At 47.2% G+C, this 25600-nt stretch overlaps 1 protein-coding gene across 2 annotated transcripts in view; it reads left to right on the top strand.

The window, feature by feature from the left end:
* The first annotated feature begins 1314 nt into the window (after positions 1-1314).
* Serinc5 (serine incorporator 5) overlaps positions 1315-25600 on the top strand; it is a 101571-nt gene continuing 77285 nt past the window's right edge. Inside the window, exon 1 of one of the 2 annotated variants that reach the window (XM_052743573.1) lies at positions 1315-1511. In XM_052743573.1, the coding sequence (XP_052599533.1) occupies positions 1485-1511 (27 nt within the window). In that variant the 5' untranslated portion in view covers positions 1315-1484. Of the gene's footprint in view, positions 1512-24911; positions 25020-25600 lie in introns of those variants that run through there. The other variant, XM_052743574.1, reaches the window with a different exon arrangement.

Raw genomic sequence — 25600 nt, 5'->3', positions numbered from 1 at the left:
GTTTGTGGGTTTTGCACCCTCCCACACCTGCTGGGTGGTTTCCACCAAGACAGAAACTCCTGGTGTCCAACCGGTTTCCCCAGGGGTTGAAGTTCGAAGTCAAGTGACCTTCCTGCAGCAAACAACGAGGCTCACTGTTGAGCCCCACAGAGATCCTGGCTCTGAGTCACACACAGGCTGCCACCCAGCAAGGCGCTGTGCTGACTTGATTTGGTGTACCACCTCCCACACCGCTTTATTTTTAGTTACAGCCGCCGTCTTCATAACTTTTCTGGCCTCCAAGTAGGGCCTGCTCCGTTGTGTATGTCACTCTAAACTCCTGGATCTAAGTCGCTGGAAGATAAGGCACTGATTGTTTTCTCTAGTCTGTTCCTAACCTTCCCGAGACACTATTGACAAAAGCTGTCCAGTGAAGATCAAGCCCTGGGTTGTGTGCAGGAGGACCAGACACTAGGATTCCCAGCTTTGCCTTTTCACTTCCTCAGACTTCAGGGCAAGCTATTTAACATGCTTGGGCTTCCACGTTACCTTCCTCAAATGGGTACAGTAATGTTTATCTGAAATACTCTTTCAGTAAAAAAGGAATTGGTGTAAAATTCATACTAACAGAAATAGCTCTGCATTTAAAGTGACAATGAGGAGAGATTCAGGTGAGAAGAGAAAAACCCGGCTCTCCCTTGGCATCCAACAAACAATTGTTAGAATCCTTCTTTCAGCGTGGGTCAGGTGAGAGGAAGCGAGGACGCCAACTGAGTCCCTGGATTCCGAGACCGACTCTCGGGACAGAGCTCTTACCAGAGCCCAGAGCCCCCAGAGTTCCGCGGGACGGCAGGTGGGAGAGCCAGGCGCCGGAGGATGGGTGAACCCCGCAGATGAGGGGGTTGGGGGCCAGAGGAGTTTCCCGAACAGGGATCTGGTGGATGCCTCTGAGGAGGCGAGGCGATCACAGCCCAGTAGCAGTGGTCCCCCGGTAGTGGGACCAGCGCAGGGCAGTCGGGAGGGAGTCTCTCACTATTGCTCCAGGCTTTATTAGCTAAGGGCAAGCGGTTCTAGTTCACCGGAGCCAGGGCGGAGGGGCGCCGCCGCGAAAACCGGGCGGGTCGGTAAAACCCGGAGCCTGGTCAGATGCATTCCCACCGCCTAACCGGGACGGAAGTGCCGGAAAGGAAGAAGCCCGCTGGACCGCCCGGGGAGGGGCGGGGCCCAGGCCGGGGCGGGGTCAGATAAGGGGGCGGAGCCTAAGATGTGGGCGGGATATGCGGGATGGGGGCGGTCCCGGGGCGGGGCCTGGGGGCGGGGCGGGGCGGGGCTTGCCGGCGGTTGTTTTCAGGCCGAGGTGCGCAGCGCTCGGCTAGGGCTGCTCGGCTCGCTGGCGGCTGGCAAGCCAGACCCGCTTCCGTGCGTGCCCTCGCTCGCCGACCGAGCCGTGAGGGCCCGAGTGGCGGGCCCAGCGGGCAGCGTCCCCGAGGTCGTCGGCCGCGGCGATGTCTGCCCGGTGCTGTGCTGGCCAGGTGAGCGAGACGGGCTGCCGCGCGGGTTGTCAGAACCGTGGACGCGGCCGCGGGTCGCGCGCCGGGGGCTGGGGTTCCGGAAAACGTGTGGGCGGGAAGGGACGCGGGGAAGCCCGAGAGGCAACCCCGGCGACCTCGGCGTCAGGCCTCCGGGATTCCGGGCTGGCGGGGAGAGCTGGGCTGGAGCCGAGGATCCCATCGGTTCCCGGGACGTGTCACCTCCTGCCGGCGCCTCCAGTGAGTGAGTGGCACTGAGCTCCGCCGCTCTCCCGCCACTGCACTGCCTGTGATATGAACCGAGGAAAAACGTGGGGTTGGACAAGATCTCTGTTTCCACACCCCGAATACAACTCGAGTCAGTCCAGGCAAGGCGCGTTGGCATCTCTAAGTCTGGAACGTGGGCTCTGTAGTCGTGAGAACGTCCGGAAGCCTGGTTTGCAAACTCCCGGGCACAAGTCTGGGCGCAGGGAAGGCTCAGCCAGCCGTTTCCTGGGTTTACAGACCGGACCCGACCCAACCCTGACCGGGCACGAGCCTTCACACCCTCCTTTGCAACTCGTCTCGCTGGAACCTGTTTTGTAATTTTGCTAGTTTCAATTCTCGATAGCCAAGCCATAGGCGTCTCCTAACAGGAGAGAATTATTAGGTTTTAGCCCTTTAATGCTAATTTCCCTTCTGTCTGCAGGGTTAGAAAAACAACAAGGAACTAGGTAAAGCCATCTGGATGTTCTTCTCCCACGATGATTATGTCTTTTTGTTTGGTTTTAATGGGTTACTAAAAATAAAAACAAAACCCCCGGAATCTGATCGCGGTGGGTGGGCATTGAGGTGCCGGACTGGTCTTGTTTACTTGGAGCATCAGGACAATGGAGGCCAGCTATAAGGGCTGTAGGGGTTAAGCTGTGTCTCCGGACCCACCGGTTACAGTGGCCAGTAATCCGTCCTGCCTTCTTTGAGGTGGCCGTGTGGAGTCACCTTGGTTTCTGAGGTCTAATACTGTGCTTGGCGTGTAGTCATGCTGGCATTTTCAGAGATGAGGAAATTGAGGCTTTTTGATTTGAGCTAAAATGACACCCCCTCCCCAAGTCTGGAAAGCAAAGAGCAAAGGACTGTGTCCCATCAATGTCCTCCATTTTAACAAGAGCTTTTGAGACCAAGAGGGGCCAGAAAAGATTGTTTTAAGAAAATTACAAATTCCCTCCCCCCCCTCTTGCTCTCTAGCTCGCTGGCTTTTTAACGTGGTCCTGGAATGGAACCTAGAGTCTTGTGCCTGTGCATGCGAGGCAAGTGCTCTATTATTGAGCAGCACCTCAAGTTCATTTTTCTTGTTCTTTTGTGATACTCTTCAATTTAGTGCAACACTTTTCTTTGTATAGTATTTGCATATATCTGAGGACATCTGCCCTTCTCCCTTGGAAGCCCTTTGAAGCTCTTTCGGGACAGGTGCCTGACTTCAGGCTCTGAAAATTTTTGTTGGTACTTAAATGAGTTTTAAGAAAATATTGGTATGAGTAATATTTTGCCAGGATTTATGAGTTGTTTCTAAAACCCCCTCTTAGGACGTAGGAAAGAACCAAGTCTTGGCCATTCCCCACAGGATAATGACTTCTGCTTTCTCAGTGCCGCTGGAGCCCTCACTGTGGTAGGTTTCAGTGGAGTGAGCAGCCAATCACACTATGATTTTATAGAGTTGGGAGGGACTAGCCAGAGTTTATGTGATGTAGAGGGTATGTAAATGTTAGAATGCTTGCCCAGCATGCACTTGGCTGAGTTCAGCCCCTAGCACTGTACAAAATGAACCCCTCAAACCTCACAGCATCACTAGAAACTAAGTCTGCCAGTTGTATCCTTATTGTCTTAAAAACACCTGCTAAGTGCTAGGAGGAGGTTATGTTGTAGGAAACCAAACATCTCTGCTGGCAGTGACCTGTGTGTGTCCATAAGTGTAGGGGCATTTCATTAGCGTGTAAACAACAACAATAAATCCAGTAGTGTGACAAGGCTGGATAGTAAAACTGCCTTGGGAATGAGAAGCTTGTCTGGGAAGATGCCTCTAGAATTGAGGTGCAATGGAGGGGCACGGGCTGGACTGGCTTAGAGCAGATGAGAGCACTTGCTGGGCCAGATGTGATTGGAGATTGTCAGCCTGTAATCCCACACAATGAGTCATACCCTCTTTTCTTACTTTTTAGTCCAGACTGAGCAGGAACTCAGCCTGTAGCCTAGACTGCTCTTGACGTCGTGGTTATCCCCCTGCCTCAGCCTTCTGAGATGTGCTACCACACCCAGCTCCTGGTCATTACTGGTCATTTCCTGCCTGCCACAGGACAGTCTGCCAGTCATCTTCCTCGTGCTCTATCTACTGGGATACTCAGATTTTGCCTAGGTGTTGGCTAATGGGTGCTAATGGAGGCAGAGATCCCATAGTACCTCACTGTGGCACAGGCCTCTAGGGACAAACAGAAAGCTTCCTTGCTCTTCTGACTTAGGGGCTTGTTGGGAATGAAGGTGTCAGAGCTGTGACACCCTGTTAGAGGTGAAATGAGATGCGTGCTTTAAAAACCATCTAGACAGCCTTTCCAAGACAGTTTGAGAGTGAGAGGTGTCAGGGTTTCCTGCAGGCAAGTGTAAGCATTCGTGATAATCATGGGGCTGGTGATGGTGATGGCATGATGGCAGAGATTTATTTCAGTGCCCAGTATGCTGTCTGGTTTACAAATATATCGTCATTTTAGGTAGCAGCCCTGCCTTTCACAGGTGAGAAAACTGAAGTACACACACTCACCCCCCCCCCCCAAAAAAAAAAAAGAAATGAAGAAAAAAGAATCAACCGACAGATCCAGACCTTTGGATACTGGTTTTCCAGGCTCTGGTTGGCTGACTTCTCAGCTTGACAATTGTCCCTTGTTTTCCTTAGTACAGCACAAATACGTGATGGCACTGAGTGGGCTTTAGGCAGTTTTGAGAATGCAGCAATTAGGCTATTTTGGTAGACATGGCTGCCAGTGGGAAAGGGTGAGAGAGGTTTAGTTTCTTCCTCATGCCTGGTCCGAGTTACAAACACCCACTTAGCGACTTAGGTTCTGCCCAATTGTTTTCTGGTCTTGCGGCTCTTCCTGAAGTTCTGGGAAGTTGCGACTTGCCTTTCTTGATGCTGTGGCATGCATATTGAGTGGAAAGTTCCCTGGGGCAGATGTGAGCACCCGAAGTTAGCAGGCAGGACTTGGCTAACTTCTGGATGGCCTCAGGCAACCATGACTGCCACACGAGCAGGGCTTGTGGACAGGTCCAGTCTATGATGGCAATTGGCAAAGTGAAGACCCAGTCCATCTTGACAGCAGTTTCATACAAGGGTAAAGTGCCCAGATGTTTACAGACAGGTCTGTACATCCTCTCCCCATCTCTCCCTCCTCTGCTCCTCCTCCCTCCGTTTTTCTTGAGACAGGGTCTAATGTAACTCACACTGGCTTCCAACTTGAGGGTGACCCTAAATTCTGATCTTCCTGCCTCTAGCTCTCCAGTGATGGAATTGCAGGTGTGTGGCTGATGGTTTGTTTGTTTGTTTGTTTGTTTGTTTGTTTGAGACACATCTCATATAATTCTGACTGACTCGAGTCTCAAACTGAAGAGTTCGGCTTGGCTCTGCCTCCTGAGTACTGGGATTAAAGGTGTGTGTCACCATGCCTGGTGAGATAATATTTCTCCTTCCTTCTTTCCTTCCTTCCTTCCTTCCTTCCTTCCTTCCTTCCTTCCTTCCTTCCTTCCTTCCTTCTTTTTTTTTTTAATTCCTCGAGACAGGGTTTCTCTGTGTAGCCCTGGCTGTCCTGGAACTTGCTCTGTAGACCAGACTGGCCTCAGACTCAGAGATTTGCCTGCCTCTGCCTCCCGAGTACTGGGATTAAAGGTGTGTGCCACCACTGCCCAGCCAAGATCATGTTTCTTGATCATTGAGGCTTTCATGAATGAAAACCCACTCTGATGTCTATTATGTTATTCACAAAGCCTTTAATGCTGCCAGGGACTATCATCCATTGGCGAAGGTTAGAGAGCAAGAAAACCCCAGGACATTTGTTAAAGCATAGTATTTCATTTGCCAAGTATTGGGTAAAGAACTGAACTTGCACTTTGTGCAGCGTGAGCTGCGTATTTGTTCTGACAGGGCCTCACTGTATAGCTCTGGCTGGCCCAGGTTGTACAGAATTTGAGAAGATCTCCTGCTTCAGCCTCCCAAGTGTTGGAACTACAGGTGTGGGCACCTGAAGAGTCGGCTTCTTAGGGAGGGGAGTAGGAAAGGGGGGCGAGTAGTGGCCCAAGTCCAGTTTAGTTACGGAAAAGTTCCATGGCTGGCCCTTGTAAATGTGGCTGTCAGCTCTGCCCGCTAGCCACTCTGGTCAGTTCGGTTCTGTCCTCCACAGAGCTGGAGCCTTGGTCTTGTTGGTTTATCATAGAAGAGCGGGTTGTCTCTCTCAGGATCTGCTTACTCCACCTCTGTCTCTTCATGCAGGGTATCTTTAATTATTATTTGTATATGATGTGTGGAGGGGCGTGGCTGCCATGATGCACACATGTAGAAGTCTGAAAACAGCCTGTGGCGTGGGTGCTCTGCTTTCACCTTGATGTGGGATGGGGTATTGAACTCAGGTGTGCGTGGCAAGCACACACACACGTACACACTCGTGCACGCATACACACAGGCACACGTGTGTACACACAATACACACATGCACACACACATCACACATGCACACGTAAATGCACGCACACATGCACAGAGAAAGACATACACAAATAAAAAATATAGACTACCTACCACAAAATCTTGATGACACCCCCAAGAATATCCTTCTAGTGCACTGGACATATGGCCTGCTAGTACAGTGTGCAGAGCATGTACCTGGCCTAGCTGAAGGTCTTGATGAGGCTTTGGTCACAAAGCTCCTGTCCCCCTGTTCTTTGTTGGGTCTCATCCATCAGATGCTCCCACCTTTGGAAGGGGTCCAGGCACAGATTTATTCTTTTCAAGACTGATACTCTTTTGAAATTATGTGGCAGTATTATGAAACATTGAGGAAAAGAAAAATTACTGTTGCCCAGAGAGAGCCATGTTCTGATATTTAATATATCCAGTCATTTTTGTTTAATATATGTGATTTTATTTTGTAAAACTGAGTCATTTCAGTCATTTTTAGTCTTTTCTTTAACTTTGAGCTTTTTCTTTATTGTTTACTATGTATACTATTATATTGTTTAATATATATACCATTGTTTAATATATATACCATTTAATATATATATCAAGTCATGGTTCTGACTTTTTTCTTGTTTTATTGTGTCTAGTTTTGTTTTGGTTGCAATGAATTTGAGTCCTGTGCTTATCACTAGTACGGGCACTTTTAGTTTTCTAGTCATTTACATTTTTTGCAGTGTATAAAATGCAAGCAGAATACAGTGGATGCCTGTACACTGCCTCAACCCTGCTGTCAGGCAGTGTCGATGGAGCTGTGGGCTGATAGAGCTCACAGTGAGCCGATACTGGAGTAGTGGCCAAGCAGTATCTTATCTTGGCAGGGTTCACCACATTCCAGTGTTGGAGAGGTAAGCCTCTGCCCCATTTTTCCCTTGCACAGAAAAGCGAGTGAAGGTTGCCGGGTGAGCTGGGTGGTTGGTATGCAGGTGGCTCCCTCATGTCATGCAGGTGCCTCCCACACGTTTGTTTTCTTAGAATTCATGGTAGCTGCCCAGAACCAGCTGACAAACGGCTTTGGGCTGGGTCTTTGTGGTAGAGCAGAGCGGGATGAGTGCTGCGGAGCCACTGGTACGTAGGAAATGCAAAGAAGATTGTGACTCATCTCTGGGCTAAAGAGATAAAGTCACACCCCTGCCTTACTACTTGCTCCCTGCCTGCTGTTTTCCATGTCAATATTGCCAGTGGATTTCCCTCAGATACTGGGTCAGTGAGTAGACTGAGTCCCATCAGCCTTATCAGTAGTTGCCCAAGTGTTTAAATGTAATTATCCTTAAACCTCTCAGAGGATAAAGCAATGATTATGATGGCATGCCTACTTGTTATTTCAGAGCTGTGTAAGTCCAGTTGTCTGGATCCTTTGATACATTTTGATACACACACACACACACACACACACACACACACACACCCCTGCATGCATGTGTGTGCGAGATCTTGCTATGTAGCCCTGGTTGGCATAGGTTCATATATTTGAATGCTTAGTCACCGGAGAGTGGCACTATTGAAAAGGATTAGAAGTTAGGAGGTGTGGCCGTGTTGGAGGAAGTGTGTCACTAGGGGTGGACTTTGAGGTGTCAGAAGCGTAAGCCAGGCCCAGTGTCATCTCAGCCTGTGGACCAGGATGTAGCTCTCAGCTACTGCTCCAGTGCCACGTGTGCCACCGTGTTCCCACCATGATGACAATGGACTGAACCTCTGACACTGTAAGCCAGCCCCAGTTAAATGTTTTCTTTGATAAGAGTTTCCTTGATCATGGTGTCTCTTCACAGCTATAGAATAGAGACTAAGACAGCCTGTTATTTGCTGTTGGGCCAAAGTGGCTATGAATTTGTGGCAATCCTCCTGCCTCTGCCATTTTAGTGCTGGGATGATAGGAATAATTCTTCTTCCTCTTCTTTTTCTTGTTCCTCCTCCTCCTCCTCCTCCTCCTCCACCTCTTCTTCTTCCTCCTCTTCCTCCTCTTCCTCCTCCTCCTCCTCCTCCTCCTCCTCCTCCTCCTCCTCCTCCTCCTCCTCCTCCTCTTCTTCTTCTTCTTCTTCTTCTTCTTCTTCTTCTTCCTCTCCTCCTCCTGCTCCTCCTCATTTCTTTTTCTTTTCTTTTCCCTCCCAGACGGGTCTTACCTGTATCCTAGTTTGGCCTAGAACTATGTACCCGTAACCCAGGCTGGCCTTGAACTCACTGCAGCCTTCTTGCTTCAGCTTCTGCAGTGCTGGATGGAGTCACGTGTGCCCCCCTAACTCAGCTAAGGAAGGTCCTTACACAAGCTGCTGGACCTTCGGTACCAGCCTCGCCTGCGATTGCTTGTCCTTCCGGGACCACGCTGTGTCTAGTACTTTGAAAAGGTGGTAAAACCTGCCTCAAATGCCCTTGCTCCAGTGTCCTTGATCTTACCACAGAGGCTGAGAAGTGATGGCCCACTCCCCCGATGACTAAAGCCCATGTACCCTCTTACCACCCCAAGGCGGATGCTAGTGAGTTTTCATTTCATATTGCTGTTTTTTGGTTGAGTTTAGTGATGACTGAATGTTGAGAGCAATGTTGGTCAAATTACCGAACTAAACCACTGTGATTGTCCTTAAATCCTAGGCTTTCTAAGTAGTCAAAAGTGACCCTAGTAAAAGAATATTTTAAAGCATTTACTACATCTTCTAGTTTGTATATTAATTATTATTTTTCTTATTGATAATTTAAAACAATTTTTACAGTATAGCTGTGAGTCAATGTAGTATGCATAGGAAATTCAAACAGTGGTTTGGTTTGATTATATAAACCATCTGCCTGCATTTTAAGAAGGCTTTTGCTCTTGGCTTTTCTTCTGTAGCTTGCCTTGTGAGATTAAAGTTGCTGAAGTGTTCGGAAAGCAGCTGCTATGGAAAAACTTAGTTGGACTGGGTTTGTATCACAGGGCCAGTTTTGAAGCTCTGTGGGTGTGTAGTCATGTTACAGTACAAAGTGATTAGATAGCCTTCTTTGCTTCTCAAGAGCACTGTCTAGTCAAAGAAAAGTGGGACAAGCTCATATCCACCCCAAAGTCTTGTTTATGAGAAGGTGGGGAGTCGAAGGAAAATCAGACTTCTGTTTACACAACATTTTTATAGACTGGCTAATTGCATTTTGAAACAAAGCTTGTGAGGTCTGTGTGGAATTTTCCCCCAGCCTTTTGTTCTTGGACACTGTGAGTCCTTTAATGGAGGGCTGGCTCTCCTGACTTGCTCTGATCTCAGGAACAAGGAGGAATTTGGTCTTTTGTTCTTGACTTCATGCCCTGATCTGCCCTGGTGTTCTCAGGGACAATGGCAGTGCTTTGTAACCATAGTAATGAGACTTCTCTGACATAGGATTCTGCATCTGTGGTGTCCCTCAGCTTTGCAAGTGGACCCTGGGGCGTGACTGACTTACTCCATCGCTGCCGTTTCTGTGTTAGAGCTGACAAACTCCTTAAAGCAGCATGTCAGCTGATACATCCAGGATAATACAAACAAAAGGCTGTCACTTATCGACAACTTGTGAATCGGTAGTTTTGTGGGGTAATGTCTCTCCTAAGGTGGCTTTCTTCACAGTCCTCTCAGCTTTGGAGCTTTGCTCTCTGGGGAAGGAGAGTGGATAGGCTTGTGTAGGGTGGGGCACTCCCCTTCAGAGCATGCAGAGTAAGTCCACAGGAATGGGCTGGAGGTATCCCATGTAGCCCTGCAGTTGTACACACAGCTATGTCTGTGTACCCTGACCATGTTTCCAATAAGAAGGTCCATACTTTTTGCTTTGTCTCAGCCTTGCACAAGAATCTTTTATCCAAAACATATAAAAATAAAAGCGAGGGCTCAATGAGATGGCCCCGTTGGTCAGGGTGCTGGCAGCCAGGCCTGGTGACCCGTGTTCAATCCCCGGGACCTCTGTGGTTGGAGGAGAGAACTGACTCCTGCAAGGTGTCCTCTCCTCCACATGCATAGTAGTTCCCCACTCCCGTGCACGTAGAAGTCTGTACATCTCAGCGAGCTTCTGCCAGTTAGAGTGGCCGTTCTGAAGCTGTGGTGCTTCACATTGGAGTTTACACTTTCCATTATCAAATTTATTTTTACGTACTTAGCTATCACCCAAACCAAAAAGTCTGTGACAGACTTAGAACTAGAAAACCAGCCCAGTCTGGCCTGGAACTCACTCTGCAGCCCAGGTTGGCCTCAAATTTGCAATCCTACTGCCTCAGTGTTCTGGCCCCACTATGCCAAAAATAACACAGCATGCCTTTTTACCACGCTAGAATTCATTAACTGACAAGAAGTACATGAGGTCTGTCAGCCTCTTGGCTGCCATTTACCAGGTAGTCAGGGTTAGACCTGCCCCAGGGCCACAACAGGAGGATGAGTAGATATTTGTCACCCTCTAAATAGTCATTGTCAAGGTTCTCACACCGCGTCTGGGAAATGCAGCTTCACTTGACAGATTCTTCAGCACTGGGAAACAGAACTGGACGGGGAGGCATACAAGAAAGAGTCAGAGTGCTGAGGCTGCAGGCTGTGAGCATGGAGAGGACGCTGCACACAGCACTGTGCTGCTCTGGTGATGGCTGCACCGTGGGGAAAGGGGAGCCTGCCGAGAGCAGGTGCTGAGGGGCTGGGGTGAAGGCAGGAAGGTGGGAAGAGCAGGGTATAAACAGAACACGTTTCTCACCTGGTCTGAGAGCCAAGACTGCCCATTTTCCTCCCGCCTTCTTCCTGAATGTTGGCCTACACTGCCTGTATGTCAGTCCTTCTGCCAAAGGTCAGTTCTAATCATACCATCTCCTGTCTGATTTGTCAACCTGACAGGAGGTGAATGTGATGGATTTCTGAAGTGCTAGTCCTTTGGAAATGTCTCCTCTAGGGGCTGGAGAGATGGGTCTGTGGTAAAGAGCACTTACTCTTCCAAAGGACCTGAGCTTGCTCCCAGTACCGTGTCAGGTGCCTTTACAATTGCCTGTAACTCCAGCTCCCAGGAGATCTGATGCCCTCTTCTGGTCTCCAGAGGCACCTGCAGGTACGTGTGCATGCACACACAACTAAAGATAAGCCTTTTTTTTTCTTTCAAGAAAAGAATCTCTTCTATTAGCTTATGATTATAAATGTCAGGTTGTTTGACACATATGTGTAGTCATGTCTCCTTTATCATTCTTGATACTGGTCATATGTGTCCCTTCTCTGCTTAATTAATGTAGCTAGGATGTTTATTGATTTATTACTGTTGTTATTACCATCGTTATTATTGTGGTGCTGGAGATGGAAACCCAGGGCCCTGCATATGCTAGACAAGTCTTCTTCATTGAGCTTCATTCCTGGCCCTTATTTATTTGAGACAGGCTCTTTTTTGCTACATATCTCTCAGGCTGGCCTAGAAACATAAAATTAATAGATTTATAGATAAGGTAACCCAAACTTATTAAAGCCTTCAAAATTAAGGAGTTTAATTCTTTTTAACGTTTATTTGTGTATGTGTGTGTGCGTGCACACACACTGGCGCAGGTGCCTACACGAAGGAGCATGTGCAGGGGTCAAAGGACAGTTGTAGGAGTCAGTTCTCTCCCTCATCTCAAGGTGTCAGCCTTGTGGCCAGCTCCTTTGCTCGCTGAGCCGGATGCTGGCCCTGCTGGTTTATTGAGGCATCGTTGGCACGCACCACTGCCTGGCTCGAGCTTATTACTCTTGTGGAAGATAAGGCTTTTTTGCTTTTCCCTGGCAGCTTTCATCTCCTTCTTTTCTTTCAGTTTTGAGATAAGGCTTTGCTCTGTGACTCAGGCTGGTCTAGGGCTCACGGTCCTTTTGTGCCAGCCTACCAAGAACAGGGTTACAGGTGTGTACTGCCACATCGGCTACAATTGTTCATTTTCTATTTTGCTAACTTCTGCTTGGTTGTTAGTTCTTTTTTTTTTTTTTTTTTTTTTTTTTTTTTTTTTGAGATAAGGTTTCTCTGTGTAGTTTTGGAGCTGATCCTGGAACTCACTCTGTAGACCAGGCTGGCCTTGAACTCAAGAGCTTGCCTGCTCTGCCTCCGAGTGCTGGGATCAAAGGGGTGAGCCACCCCCACTGGCTAAATTGATCCTTTTGTCTTTGAAAACTGATCCCTTTGGTCTCTGGCAATACTTTTTGTCTTCAGGCTTGTGTTTAGTGTCTACGGCTGTGTCACTCTTTGACACTCACCTCATCTGTCCCTGTTCTTGAAAGTTGTGTCCCTTATAGACGTCGTATAGTCAAGTCTTGCTTTTGACCTAATCTGATGGTCTCTACCTTTGCGTGAGTACTTAGATCATTTACAGTTAATCTAAAAATTCATATTTTTGAGCTTAGAGCTATGAATTCTTTATGTGTGTGTGTGTGTATGTGTGTGCTGTGTGTGTATGTGTGTGTATGTATGTGTATGTGTGTGTATGTGTATGTGTGTGTGTGGTGTGTGTGTTTGTGTATGTGGTGTGTATGTGTGTGGTGTATGTGTATGTGTGGGGGGTGGTGTGTGTATGTGTGCGTGTGTGTGCATGTGTGTGTGTGTATGTATGTGTATGTGTGTGTATGTGTATGTGTGTGTGTGGTGTGTGTGTGTGTGTATGTTTTGTGTGTGTGTGTGTGTGTGTGTGTGTGTGTGTGTGTGTGTGTGTGTGATTTAGAGAACAACCTACTAGATTTGCCTCCTTCTACATGTAGATTCCAAGGACTGAAGCAGGGATGGCAGCAGATGCTTTATTGAGGCACATCTTGCCAACCCCTTTCTATTTTATTTTTCACGGAGGCAGTTAGTTGGGTATTTCCCACCGTCTTTCTGTTCTTTTAGCTCAGATGTTTTCTGAGAACCATGGTGTGCAGCAGGTAGGGCAGTCAGCATGCCGGGAATGTTACTAGAGGCCCGGGAGCCTCGCTTTGGTAGCAGGTGGGCAGTGTTACCTGGCAAGTGGAGTCCTGGTTCTTGTACTATCACGGGAAAGCATTCAAGCTGCACATGGACAGTAGCAGAAATAAAAATTTATTGAAACGAAATGGAATATACTGTCAAGTCTGGATAGTGGACCATTTATGGGCCCAGAAATCCCTAGGGTGGCGAGTTTTTTATTGTTCTGAGTTTTCTCCCTTCCCACCCCCAGAGTGGAGGTTTGAAGCTTGATTGGTAACTCTAAGAACTGTGTAAGCTGCTGCTTGCTGACCGTGCAGCTGCCTAGAAGTTACTGAAAAGCCCACGAGAAGCTCCAACTGTCAGTGCAAGGGATATGGTCGGTGCAGTGAGCCTGAGCCTATTGTTGGGCGGGGCCAGGCCTAGCTGCTTGAAGCCTGTGCTCTTTAATTGGGCCTAAATATGAATTTAAAAAGTTGCTTTCTTTAAGTTTTGGTTTTATTCCTGCAAGCAGCTTTAGTAAGATAGTTAGGAGGGACCAGGCAGCTGGAACACAGGCTGCGGTAAAATGTCACATTCCCAGGGGCCTGCATTTTAACCCTTTATGTTTCACTGCTCGTATCTGGCTGCCTATGGGTACTATCACCAATAGACCAAGTTCAGCCATTCACCCCAAAACAAAAACAGCAAAAGTAATGGTGAAGTAGGAAAGCAGTTTATTGAGAAGGTTGCTAAGATCCAGCAGCCACATGCCTGCCTTCAAGGAGCTAAAAGAGAGTTTTGGGTCCTGTAGGGAAGGAGCCAGAGTCGGGGGTCAGGGGTGGTGGGATGGGGGCAGGCATAGTGAAGCCGTCATGCTCCGACTGTAGTCTGCTTGGTTATGAGTTCAGGACAGACCAGCAGAGCAGCAACAAGAGCAGCAAGAAGTTTGGCTTCTGCCTGCGGGTAATTTCATTTCCCACCACAGGAAGCTTCTCTGTCAGACCTGTGACCCTCGAGTCCAAGGTGTGACTGCAGTCGGGCAGACAGTGGTCTGGAACTGGGCAGTGGATACTGGGCAGTTAGCAATCTCTCATTTATGATGCCCGGCTACTCCCGGAAATGTCTTAGTTATGTATTGATGTGTTCAGTCTTGGAGGGGGAGGATTCCCTCCTTAGAGGAATACTCTTTAAACGAATCCCATGTTTGCCTCCAGATTCTGCCCAGAATTTAGGATAGCAAAGGGAGGCGGGTATAAAATGAAGGCAGGCACAGTAAGCGCGTAGCCCGTTTCCTGTCACCCATTAGGCATCTGCAAGCCTAAGTGAGGAGTTGGTCTCTAAGTAGCAGTGCATATCAGAAGGACATTTTTTTTTCTTGCTGAGGATGACTACCAAGGCACAGGGCTTTGCATCATGCTAAGCAAGCCCTCTGCTGCTGAACTGCATGTTAGCCCCAACTGCCTGCCTGCCTCTCAGAGTGTTAAAGTAATAGTACATGGGAATTAATTTTAAAGCAGTACTCAAGTGACTGGAGAGGTGCTTCAGGGCTTGAGTACTTCCTGTTCTTCCAGAGAACCTGAGTTCGATTCCAGCACCCAGGGCCAGGTGGCAGGCAACCTCTTGTAACTCCAGATCCAGGGGAGTTGATGCCCTCTTCTGGACTCCAAGGATGCCCACATACCCATACATGGCAGACACTCACACACACACAAATAAGAAAGAATAAAATCTTCTCCCTCCCCAAATCAACCAACAAACAAAACCTCAGTACTTTATGCTTTAAAAATACATAGTTAGTATAAGCATCTAGGCAATACAATTATAAAGAACAAACTGTGACTTTTGATCCTAGGAAGAGCAATCCCTGGCAGTACTTTGCTGTATTTCATTCAAGGGTTATAATAAATTGGACTGTTCTCTGTGTTATAATTTAATCTCATGTAGGAGAGAATGTTTTCAATATTGTAAGAATTTTTAAAAAGCAGACCTCTAGGAGATGGCTGAGTGGAGAAAATTTGGAAGGTAGGGACAGGAGATACCAGAGAAGCTGGCTGACTGGACTGGCCAGTTACAGAGCTCTGCGTTCAGTTGAGAGATCCTGCCTCAATGGCCAAAGTGAAAAGTGATCAGGAAGAAACTGACGTCAACTTTGAGCCTCCACCAACACACTCACACGTATGCTCATGTACCATCACACATGCGAACACACAAAACCTGTATTACATATTTAATTTATTAAGATTAATATTTAATAAATAGCATACACATCTATTTCACGATTTTTCTTTCTTTCTTTTAGACGTTCGGTGCATTAAAAAAGATCATAAGTGTTATGATACAGTGCGCGGGAGGCTTTGGTGGGTAGAGCTAAGGTACCTGCCTCACAGTGGGTGAGAGACAGAGATGCCATGCAGACAGAGCTCAGTGAAGAATTTTATTTGGTGGGGAAAGACAGAGGGGAGAGAGGGAGGGAAGGGGGGGTGCACACCTCGTGAGAATAGAGAGAGGAAGGGGCAGAGTTTTTCTTTAAAAAGAGGTTTTTATGTCAGGATACAGGGCGGCGCCAAGGGGTGGGATTTCAAGGGGTGGATCAGAATATTAACAATAAATAATATCTCTTACACTAGGCTTAGAGACCTGGAAATAGGGTGCTGCAGAAAACACTGTGCACAGTACACTGTCCACTCACGCTGTGTGTGCAGAAGTGTGCAAGAAAAACCACAGGTCTCATGAGAAAAATTAACATGGGGCACAGCACTAAACCTGAACACTTTGTCACTAACACATTCTTAAGGAAAAAGAAGCTTGAGGCTGGAGAGGTGGCTCATCAGTTAAGAGCACTGCCTGCTTTTCCAGAGGACCTGGTTTCGATTCCCAGCACCCACACAGTGGCTCACAACGTTGTGCAATTCCAGTCCCAGTGGGTCTCACACCTTCTTCTGGCCTCGGTGTGCACCAGGCATGCAAGTGGTACACACACGTACATGTAGGTAAAATACATCTATACCCATAAAATAATTAATTTAAAAAGGAACCTGGTGAAACTAGTGTTAACAATTTACAGGTCTAAGGTTGCTAAGAAATACCTAAGACTATGATAAATTTGTCACTTTACTTTGCAAAAGACTTGGCATGCTTTCAGAAATAGGTGCTGGAAGTTACGGCGTCAGGTTGCTGTGGAGTGGCACGAGGAGGGGCATCAGCAGTTGGATGGAGGCTGGTGCCCAGGTCTGCTGTGGTGTGACTCAACACCATTTCAGTTGTGTGCATCCAGAGGATGATTATGCAGCTTAGTTCGGCTAGGTCCAGTTCTCTGGTATCTCACAGAGAAAACAGCCCTTCCTGTTGAGCTCAGATCATCCCTGACACACAAATCCTGTTGGAACGCGTGTACTTTCAAAATAAGAAGAGGATGAATAGCCTAGAAGCTCTGGACTTGCAGGCTTTCTTCAAGGAGGATGACCCAGTCACACTCCTGTTGAGACATGAGGTCTGGAATAGCCAAGGAGCCCTGAACTTTCAGCTTTCTTCATGAAGGATGTCCTCAAGTCACACTTCTGTTCAGCTGTGAGGTCTGGTATTAGTCCAGCAGGCCCCCTTTGGATCTACTCCCAGAAATTTGGTGCTGGCAGGATCTGCCCTTCTGACCCATCTGTGTGTTGCTTTCTTTTACTGTATTAAGCAAACAGCTCCAGAGGCAGGATCTTCCTGTCTGGAGTCAGCTTTTTTTCATTGTCGGTGACCTCTGACTCAATCCTTCTTCCTGCTAGCTGCCCAGGACCGAAAGAACTTGGCTGTGTCCTGCAGAGGGACACGGTATGATAGAGTCAGAAGGGGCAGTACGGCCTTGTCAATGTACAGCACAGCTTTCATCTCAAAGAGAAAAAGAGAGAGTTTTTTTCTGGAATCCTTCTGAGTGGTCATGACTTAGAACCACAGATTAGGTTACCCTGTGTGGTAGTTTGAATGAGACTGGCCCCCGATAGGTTTGAATGCTTGGTCCCCAGTTAGTGGAACTATTTGTGAAGGATTAAAAGGTGTGGCCTTGTTGGAGGAGGTGTGTCACTGGTGGTGGGCTTCGAGGTTTCAAAAACCCATGCAGATCCAGTCTGTCCTTCCCTGCCTGCAATTTGAAGATCACGTGAGCTCTCAACTCCTGCTTCAGTGCCATGGTAGTCTACTTGCCACCAGGCTCCCTACCATGATCACCATGGATTAACCCCTGAAACTGTAAGCAAGCCTCCAACTAAATGCTTTCTTTAAAAGTTGCCTTGGTCATAATGTCTCTTCACAGCAAAAGAACAGTAACTCAGACTCTCCAAGTTCCCTGTTGCCACATGGAAGTGGTTCCATAGTTTTACAGAACAGAGACAGTCATAAATTAAGGGGGTAGTTATAGCAAGGTAGAGGGAGCTTTTCTTTAGGCCTCAGATGTTAGCTGATGACATTGTAGCTTTTGGGTTGGTGGAAGTTAGTGGTCTGCTAAATTAGTACGTTTAAAAGGCTTTTATCCATTAGTCACTGGATGTTAGTTCTGACGCAGAGGTGGGTGAGCAGTGGCTTTGGGGCTAAAGCTAGCCCGAGATGAGGTCATTGGACCTGCACTCTTCCAGCCACCCCACATCACAGCCGTTGTCATCGTCTCTGTAAACACGACTTCTTTCTAGGGATTTCCTTCAGAGCCTCCAGCTCCCAAGTCACAAAAACTCCCGATATGGCTGTTAGTCCCGCTGTGTGAGCAGTTGAAGTGTCCACCTGATCCGTAAACAAATCGGGACACTAGCAGAGGGGGGTGTGGTGTGCTCTGGAGTTGAGAGGCTTCACACAGAAGCCTGCAACTGCCCAGGTTCCTGTGGGCATGCTGCCCAGCCTCCAGGTGCTCTCCAGGTGCTCTCCAGGTGCTGCGTTATCGGAGCCTGAGAGTCCGCAGGCCACAGCTCAAAGACGTGCACTCGCCTCCAGTAACTAAGGGGGAGCAGGCTCCCAGCATGGGGCCCCTGTCAGGGCCCCACATTGCCAAGCAGCTTCCTTGCAGGCTTTCTTCAAGAGGACCTGGTGCCCAGGTCTGCTGTGCTCCTTTGGCCCCTACCCCTCCTGCAGCACACCAGTGTGCAGTATGAAGTAAACAGTACATCTTAAGAGTCAGTGGCTGGGTATCGGGCTTTTTTCAAAGCAACCCAGCAAAGCTCATGGCTATAAATTTTAAACATCATCTTGTGGTTCAAATCTTGTATTGGCTTTTTTTTTTATGTTGTATTTTTCTGTGATAAATTTGGTTTAAGCTTTTTGTCTTTTTATGTCTCTTAAACTCCCAAGCAGTTGCTTACTTTGTTGTTATTCCAGAAAATTCTACCCTGTATGTGGATCACGAGATTTAACAGAAAACAGTCTTTAAAAATACTTTTGTACCCTGAGATGTACTCTGGGAAAGTTGCAGGTTGCTGAGTAAGGGAAATTAGGCCACTTCCACAGCACTGGCTAACCAATGAGGAACCTTATGCAAATCATTTTGCCCAGCAGTGGCTTCTGGCTGGAGGCTTTGGAAAGCTTGAAGCAGTAAATTACTTCCTTATGGTGGTGGGTGTGTGTGTGTGGGTGAGGGCTGCTGCACATGGAAGTTTCCTGCAAACAGGAGGTCCAGTGGACCTGTCTGGAACCCTTCTTACCCCGCAGGGGTGAAGTGCAGAAAGCGGACTCCTCAAACGGGATGCTGCTGCTCCTTCAGGCTCCGTCATGCGAGGCCGGGGCATGTTCCCAATGGGAAAAGGTCTTTTTCTTCTACTCAGTGCCCTTTTAAGAAAGTCTTTGGGAGTATAAAAATTAGCAACTTGCATACAAAGTCTAGAGCTCCTGATGGAAAATATATCTATTTTCTTAGGCAGATACAGTGGTACAGTATGTAATCCCGAAAGGCAGAGGCAGATTCCAGCTAGCCAGGGCTATACAGCAAGAAGATGTCCCAGTAAAGCCCAGCCCAACCCAAACCAACAACAAACCCAAACAGAGCACCCCACGGCTGCTGAGGCTGAAAGATTGAGGTCCTAACCAGCCTCAGTAATGCAGTAAAACCCGTCTAAAGAACAGTCCCATATGTGTAGCCCCCCATATATGTAACATGTAATATCCATGTATACTACATAACAGGATGTAATATAGAGAGCCTGTTAGGTATTGATAAGAGGCAGTATAGAAAAGCTGTGACGTCACTCTGAGCTGAGACACCAGAGGGGAGCATCACCAGCCAGGGCCTTGCTGAAGGGGGTCGCTGGCTTTTTGGCTGGATCAGTTCTTTCACTCTTTCTTTTTTAAAAATTATTTTATGTTTACGAATGTTTTGCCTGTGTGTATTGTACGTGTACCATGTATGTATGTACCTGGTGGGTGCCCTTGAAGGTCAGAGGAGGATGTTGGATCACCTGGAACTGGAGTTGTGAGCTCCCAGGTAGGTTCTGGGAATTGAACCCAGGTCCTCTACAAGAGCAACAAGAGGTCTAAATCACTGAGCCATCTCTCCAGCCCGGGCAGTTCTTTCTTAGAAAGGAAGTCCATGCCTAGATCTCTTCGTTGTGGAACACTGCCTCAGCTTGTATCAGGCCCGTGGGATATAGTGGTACTGCTCAGTTAAAGACACTCAGAGCTTTGGGTACAGATCTCTTCATACAGCTTAGGTCTGCAGAATAGACTTGTCCTGCTTCTAGTCCTGTAAAATTGAAGGACAGATTGGGACCTGGATGTGCTTATGTGTCTGAGGACACGAGGTTGGACTTTAGTAGTGGCTTTAAACCTCAAGGGCATTGTGTTCAACAAGCCAGGTATAAAAGGACAAATATCTCTGACTTCATTCAAATGAAGTAGCCGAGGTAGTTAAAAACAAAACAACAGGCCGGTGGTTGTGGTAGTGGCGGCGTGTGCCTCGAATCCCAAGCAGAAGCAGGCAGATCTCTGTGAGTTCAAGACCAGCCCGGTCTACAAAGCGAGTTCTAGGATAACCAAAGCTACACAGAGAAACCAAACCAAACAAACAAAACAACCCCCCCCCCCCCCCACCACCACCAAACAACAGAAATGGGCTTTCTAAAGGTTGGAGGGCAGGAAGCAAAAGGGGGCACCTGTGTTGACTAAGGATAGTGAGTGTCCTTAATGCTGATGAACTACAGGCATGAATGTGGCTAAGGTGACTTAATTTAAAAAAATGAGATGAATTGGGGTGTGTGGAGAGGAAGAGATGGCTATGGCAGTGTGAAGTAAGATTTTCCCCCTTGCTGGAGGGAGTTGGAGGACAGACATGGTGATGTATCTGGTTTGCAAAGGAGAAAAAGCACAGGAGTGCTTCTATGTATAGATCCTTGTGCAAGCATGGACATTTCTGCGTTATCTGGCAGCAGCGATCTCTACAGAAGATCACTACAGGAGGTTGGAGGGCAGGCGGTCATTCCTTTGAGAGTTTGTTGTGCTGTCTAGGTTCATCTTGACGCATGTTGGTTGCTTTTTAAAAAATTCAAAGCTTCTTTCAGCAAAGCCAAATGTGCAAAAGTTGGCATCTTACATAATTGCCTTCCCCAGAGTTTGATAGTGATTTTTGATATCCCTGCCCATGGAGAGGCAAGGGGTGTAGGGAGTGCTGGTGCATGATGCCTTTAGAAAATAGGCTGGACCATGTCAGAGTCAGGCCACTTTTGCATAGGACAGTCTTGTGTGTGAGAGATGCCAGGCTGGCTGCACATCTGGTGTGACTGTGGTGTCACTTATTTTTATCTGCATGCCCACAATTTACATATGTAAATGGAGGTTTTTTTCCTAAAGTACTGAAGTGTAAATAGAACTACAGAAAAGCAGTGTGCCACCCAGAGCAGTGGGTGTTAAGATAATAACTAAGCTGTCACGTTGCTTTGTCTCTGTTCCAGCTGGGCTGTGGGTTATCAGCAAGTATCATTCCCAGTGCTATTCTGGTGCAGGACAAGAAAACAGACAGGGAGCCCCAGTGTTAAGACTGAGCCATTTCAAATGTGCACTCTTAAGAAAACTAAATGTTGAAAGATTCATAAAACACTTCATGTAAACTTTATAAAGCATTTTACAGCAGGCTTACAACTTCAGGGACATGAAGCACTTCCAGCCCCAAAGTGCTGCTAATTTGCCTTTGGGGACACTTTGTTCATGCTTAAATTAACGGGTGTTCAGAGACCCCTCTTATGCTGAAAGTGGGGTTGGACAAATGCCTAACTCCTACTTCCCTCTTGAGCAGACAGGCCTGACCGCATAACTGAAGAAACTTGATTGTATTGCTGTTGTTGGTAGTGTGTGTTCGAGCAGGTGTGAGTCTTGTGTGTGAGAGAGCAGGTGTGTGTGTGTGCCATGCTGCACACGCTCAGGTCAGAGAACAGCTTTTTGGCGTTGGTTCTTGCTTCTCACTGTGGATTTTGAGGACTTGAATGCAAGTTGTCAGGGTTGCAGAACACACCCTGAAAAAAAATGATCACTATTTAAAACATTGAAATGCACAGAATACCTACGGAGAGGAAGAACTTGCTGGCCACAAGCCAATTTTTTTGAAAATCATTGTTTGAGAGTGTAAAACATTTATTTTAGCCTAAAAGAATGATAACAGATTAGGTTTTGAGTTTTACAGATGTGTTGAGGGAGGTGGCTGGAGCGGAGGTTCAGCAGTGAAGAGAACTTCCTGGTCTTCCGGCAGGCAGACCAGTATTGGGGGAATTGGCACAGGTGTGAGCATACATTCACACAGACAACACAGACAAAACGTATGTAAAAATAAAAATCAATATTTGCCGGGTGGTGGTGGCGCACACCTTTAATCCCAGCACTCAGGAGGCAGAGGCAGGTGATCTCTGTGAGTTCAAGGCCAGCCTGGGCTACAGCGTGAGTTCCAGAGCAGCCAGGGCTACACAGAGAAACCCTGTCTTAAAAAAACAAAACAAAATAAATAAATAAATAAATAAATAAATAAATAAATAAATAAATAAATATTTAATGAAAAATTTAAACTTCAGTTATTTATTTTTATGTGTGTGGGTGTTTTGCCTTTCTGTATGCCTATGTATCATGTGCATGCCTAGTACCCTCAGGTCAGAGGTGGGCTTTGCATCCCCTGGAACTGGAGTTACAGATGACTGTGAGTTGCTGTATGGGTGCTGGGAATTAAACCCAAATCCTTGGCAAGAGCAACAAGTGATCTTCATGCCAAGCCACCACTCCAGGCCCCAAATAAAACAAATCTTAAACAAAACCCCTGGCAGCTCCTCCTGAGGAGCCCGTACCCACCCTGGGTTATGTCTTACTTTCCGCCAGGCTTCTTTGAAAAGCCTGCAGTCATGTTCTCAGGTTTGTCTGTCTGTCCTTCTGAGTGCTGCTTTTTCTTAGTTTAGCCCTCCTCCTCAAGCCTTTGTTAATTCCTTTATAAAACCCCAACCCCCAAATTTTGTTTTTTGTTTTGAGAAATGACCTCATATAACTTAGACTGACCTTGGTCTTACTGTGTGGTTGATGATGGCCTTGAATTTCTGATCCTGCCCCCTCCATCCCCCAGCTGCTTGGATGACAGGGGTACACCACCATGCCCAGTTAAAATCGGTTATAGTTTTTAAGAAGTTTCATTGAGTGCCTATGAGGTGGTTTAGTGAGCAAGAGCGCTGATCCCAACAGCTTGAGTTTGATCCCCAGTTCCCACAGGGTAGAGGAGAGGACCGACTTCCCGAAAGTCCCGTACCTCTGTATTTGCTGGGCCCCCACATATATGCACATGTAATAAATAAACACATTTGAAAGCACTCTTTAAAAAAGTTATATTGAGCCGGGCGGTGGTGGCTCACACCTTTAATCCCAGCACTCGGGAGGCAGAGCCAGGCGGATCTCTGTGAGTTCGAGGCCAGCCTGGGCTACCAAGTGAGTTCCAGGAAAGGCGCAAAGCTACACAGAGAAACCCTGTCTCGAAAAACCAAAAAAAAAAAAAAAAAAAAAAAAGAAAAGTTATATTGAGATGGTGTTTATGTATCATGTAGGCCATCCACTTAAGGTGCACAGTTCAATGGTTTTGTTTGTTTGTTTCCGAATACCTAGAGCTGTGCAGTCATTATCACAGTGTGAACTTCCGTCGCCATGGCCATGGGCAGTTAATGCCAGTTTTCCTCCAGGCTCACTCAGGCCTGGTGGTTACTATGCCACCTGCTGTCTCTATGGTGTGGCTCATTCTCTAGACCTTTGACATGTGGCCTTCGTAACTGCCTCTCCCGTGTGTGTTTTCAAGGTTTGTGCATGTTGTCACTCCTTTGCTAGGGAAAATACCGTATTTTTCCATTCACCGATTGGTGATCGTTTGCGGTCTTTCCACTGCTCGTTGCTGTTTGAGGCAGGCTTTCACTCTGTAGCCCAGGCTGGCCTGGAACTTGCCGTCTGTCTAGCAGGGTGATAACCTCAAATCTGAGACCAGCATTTGATACACAGATTGCAAGTCTGTGTGCCTCCTCCCCTGCCCCTCATCTGCTAGGATTACAGGTGTGTGCCACCATAGCTGGCTAAAATCTGATTGTTTTAAATAACGCTGTTTCTGGTATTTTTTCCTACAAGTTTTTGTAAGAATGTGTGTTGATTTCTTTCAAGTCTATATGTAGGACTAGAAATGCTGAGTCATCAGATTTAACCCTTTGGGATCCATCAAGCAGGAAAGAGACTCACCACCAGTGTCCCAGGGCACCAACTTCTGCATTCCCTTGTCATGTGCCATTAACTCTTAAATGGAAAGGCCATCCTAACGGTGTGAATGCGTACTGATGTCTCACTTTGGCTTTGCTTTTTCCTAACTGTAAACTCCATTCTAGGATGAGGGCTTCATGGGGCTATTCTAACCTCACAACAAGGTTGCTTTTGCCTTAAATCAGACTGTTCTTGTAACAGGAGTATGGATACTAGAGTGTTGGTGCTGTGGGCTGGCTGCCCAGGTATCTAGTGTCTTCCCAGAGGATAACAGAGAACTGAAATCCAGGGACGAAGAAAGTAAGAACGCAGGAGACATGAAGACAGACGTTTCTTGAAGCAGAAGCAGAAAGCACCTTTTGGCATGGTGGGGTCGCCCGAGCTGGTAGACCGTCTAGCAGACCCCGAGCTGGTCTTTTATAGGGCCCCTGGACTCTCTCCTCTTTGATCCTCCCCTATTTCTTTCTTAATTTTCTCCCCCCTCTCCCATTACTTCATCTCTTAGCTGGTCCAGATGGTCCTTGGCCCAGAGAGAGAACAAAGGCCAGTGAGTGGGCTTTCCAGCTGCAAAGTGGGGATGTTATCGCTCTTTGTAGTCCAGCTGCTGTGTGGGCAGGTGGTCCTGGGCTGTCCTGAGCAAGGCATGAGATGAAGCCAGTAACAGATCTCTTCCCTGATTGCCTGAGCCCTGCTAACACCTCACCTTCTTAGGACCAGAAGAGTTGAGTCAAACAAGTCTGGCAGCAGTCTGGACAAGACTGCGGAGGAGTCCGGTCTCTGAGCATGCTCAGGCCATCAGGAGACGTTGGAGAACTGTGCGGCATTGCACTCTAGTTGGTCCTAAGAAGGGAGAGGCCACCCCGGAGAACTTACACCTTAGCGGAATAATTAGGTGTCTGCCTCGCCATCCAGATGTGAGTCCCACACAGATGTCAGCCCGATAAGACCTGCCCTCTTGCCTTTTAACCACTGTGGAAAGAGCTTTCCCTGGCTCCCAGCAGAGCCCTCCCTCCCAGAGAACACTGCAGCTGCAGCTTCTGTGAATTCATTCACAACCTATGTGTCACTTGCCCGTCACGGTCTTCCTGCGCAGAACCCGTGACTCAGAACGCTGTGTCCTTTCATGAGCTTATTGCCCATTTGTACCTCTCCTGGAGACATGCCCCCTTGGATCCTTTCTCAGTTCTGAGTTTTAAGAGTTCTTCGTATATTTTGGATTCCAGGTATGTCCTTCCTGAGGTGGATGATTTGTGAATATTTTCATTCTGTGTGTTGTCTTTTCTGATGATACTGTTTTTAACAGAAAAGTTACAAATTTTGGTAAAGTATGCATAAAAACCTGTTTTTCCTGGTTTTGGTTGTGCTGTAGATCTTTTTTCAAAAATCCTTTTGCCCAAATAAAGGGTTAAGTCTTGTTTTCTCTTAAGGCTTACACAATTTTAGATCTTACATGTAGACCTTAGCACGAACTTATGTATAATCAAGAAAATGTACCACTTCACTCTTCTGAATTCAGATACTCCGGTCTAGTCACATTGGTTGAAATGACTCTTCTTCCCTTCATTCCTTATATTGACAAGATTAACTGTCTGCAGATGATCAGATTTAGTTCTGAACGCCCAGCTTTCCTACTTAAAAAACTATTATTGTTGCTGTTTTTTGTTTACTTGTTTGTTTTGAGACAAGTTCTCACTATGTAGCCTTGGCTGGCCTGGAATTTTCTATTTAGACAAGGCTATCCTTAAAGTCACAGAGATCTGTCTGCCTTTATCTCCCAAGTGCTGTACATGTACTACACCCCATA

The sequence above is a fragment of the Peromyscus californicus genome, unplaced genomic scaffold, assembly GCF_007827085.1.
Source record: "Peromyscus californicus insignis strain IS unplaced genomic scaffold, ASM782708v3 Scaffold_18__1_contigs__length_77618521, whole genome shotgun sequence".
Lineage (NCBI taxonomy): Eukaryota > Metazoa > Chordata > Mammalia > Rodentia > Cricetidae > Peromyscus > Peromyscus californicus.
The sequence above is the reverse complement of the archived record's forward strand: the minus strand, read 5'-3'. Positions and strand labels throughout refer to the sequence as shown.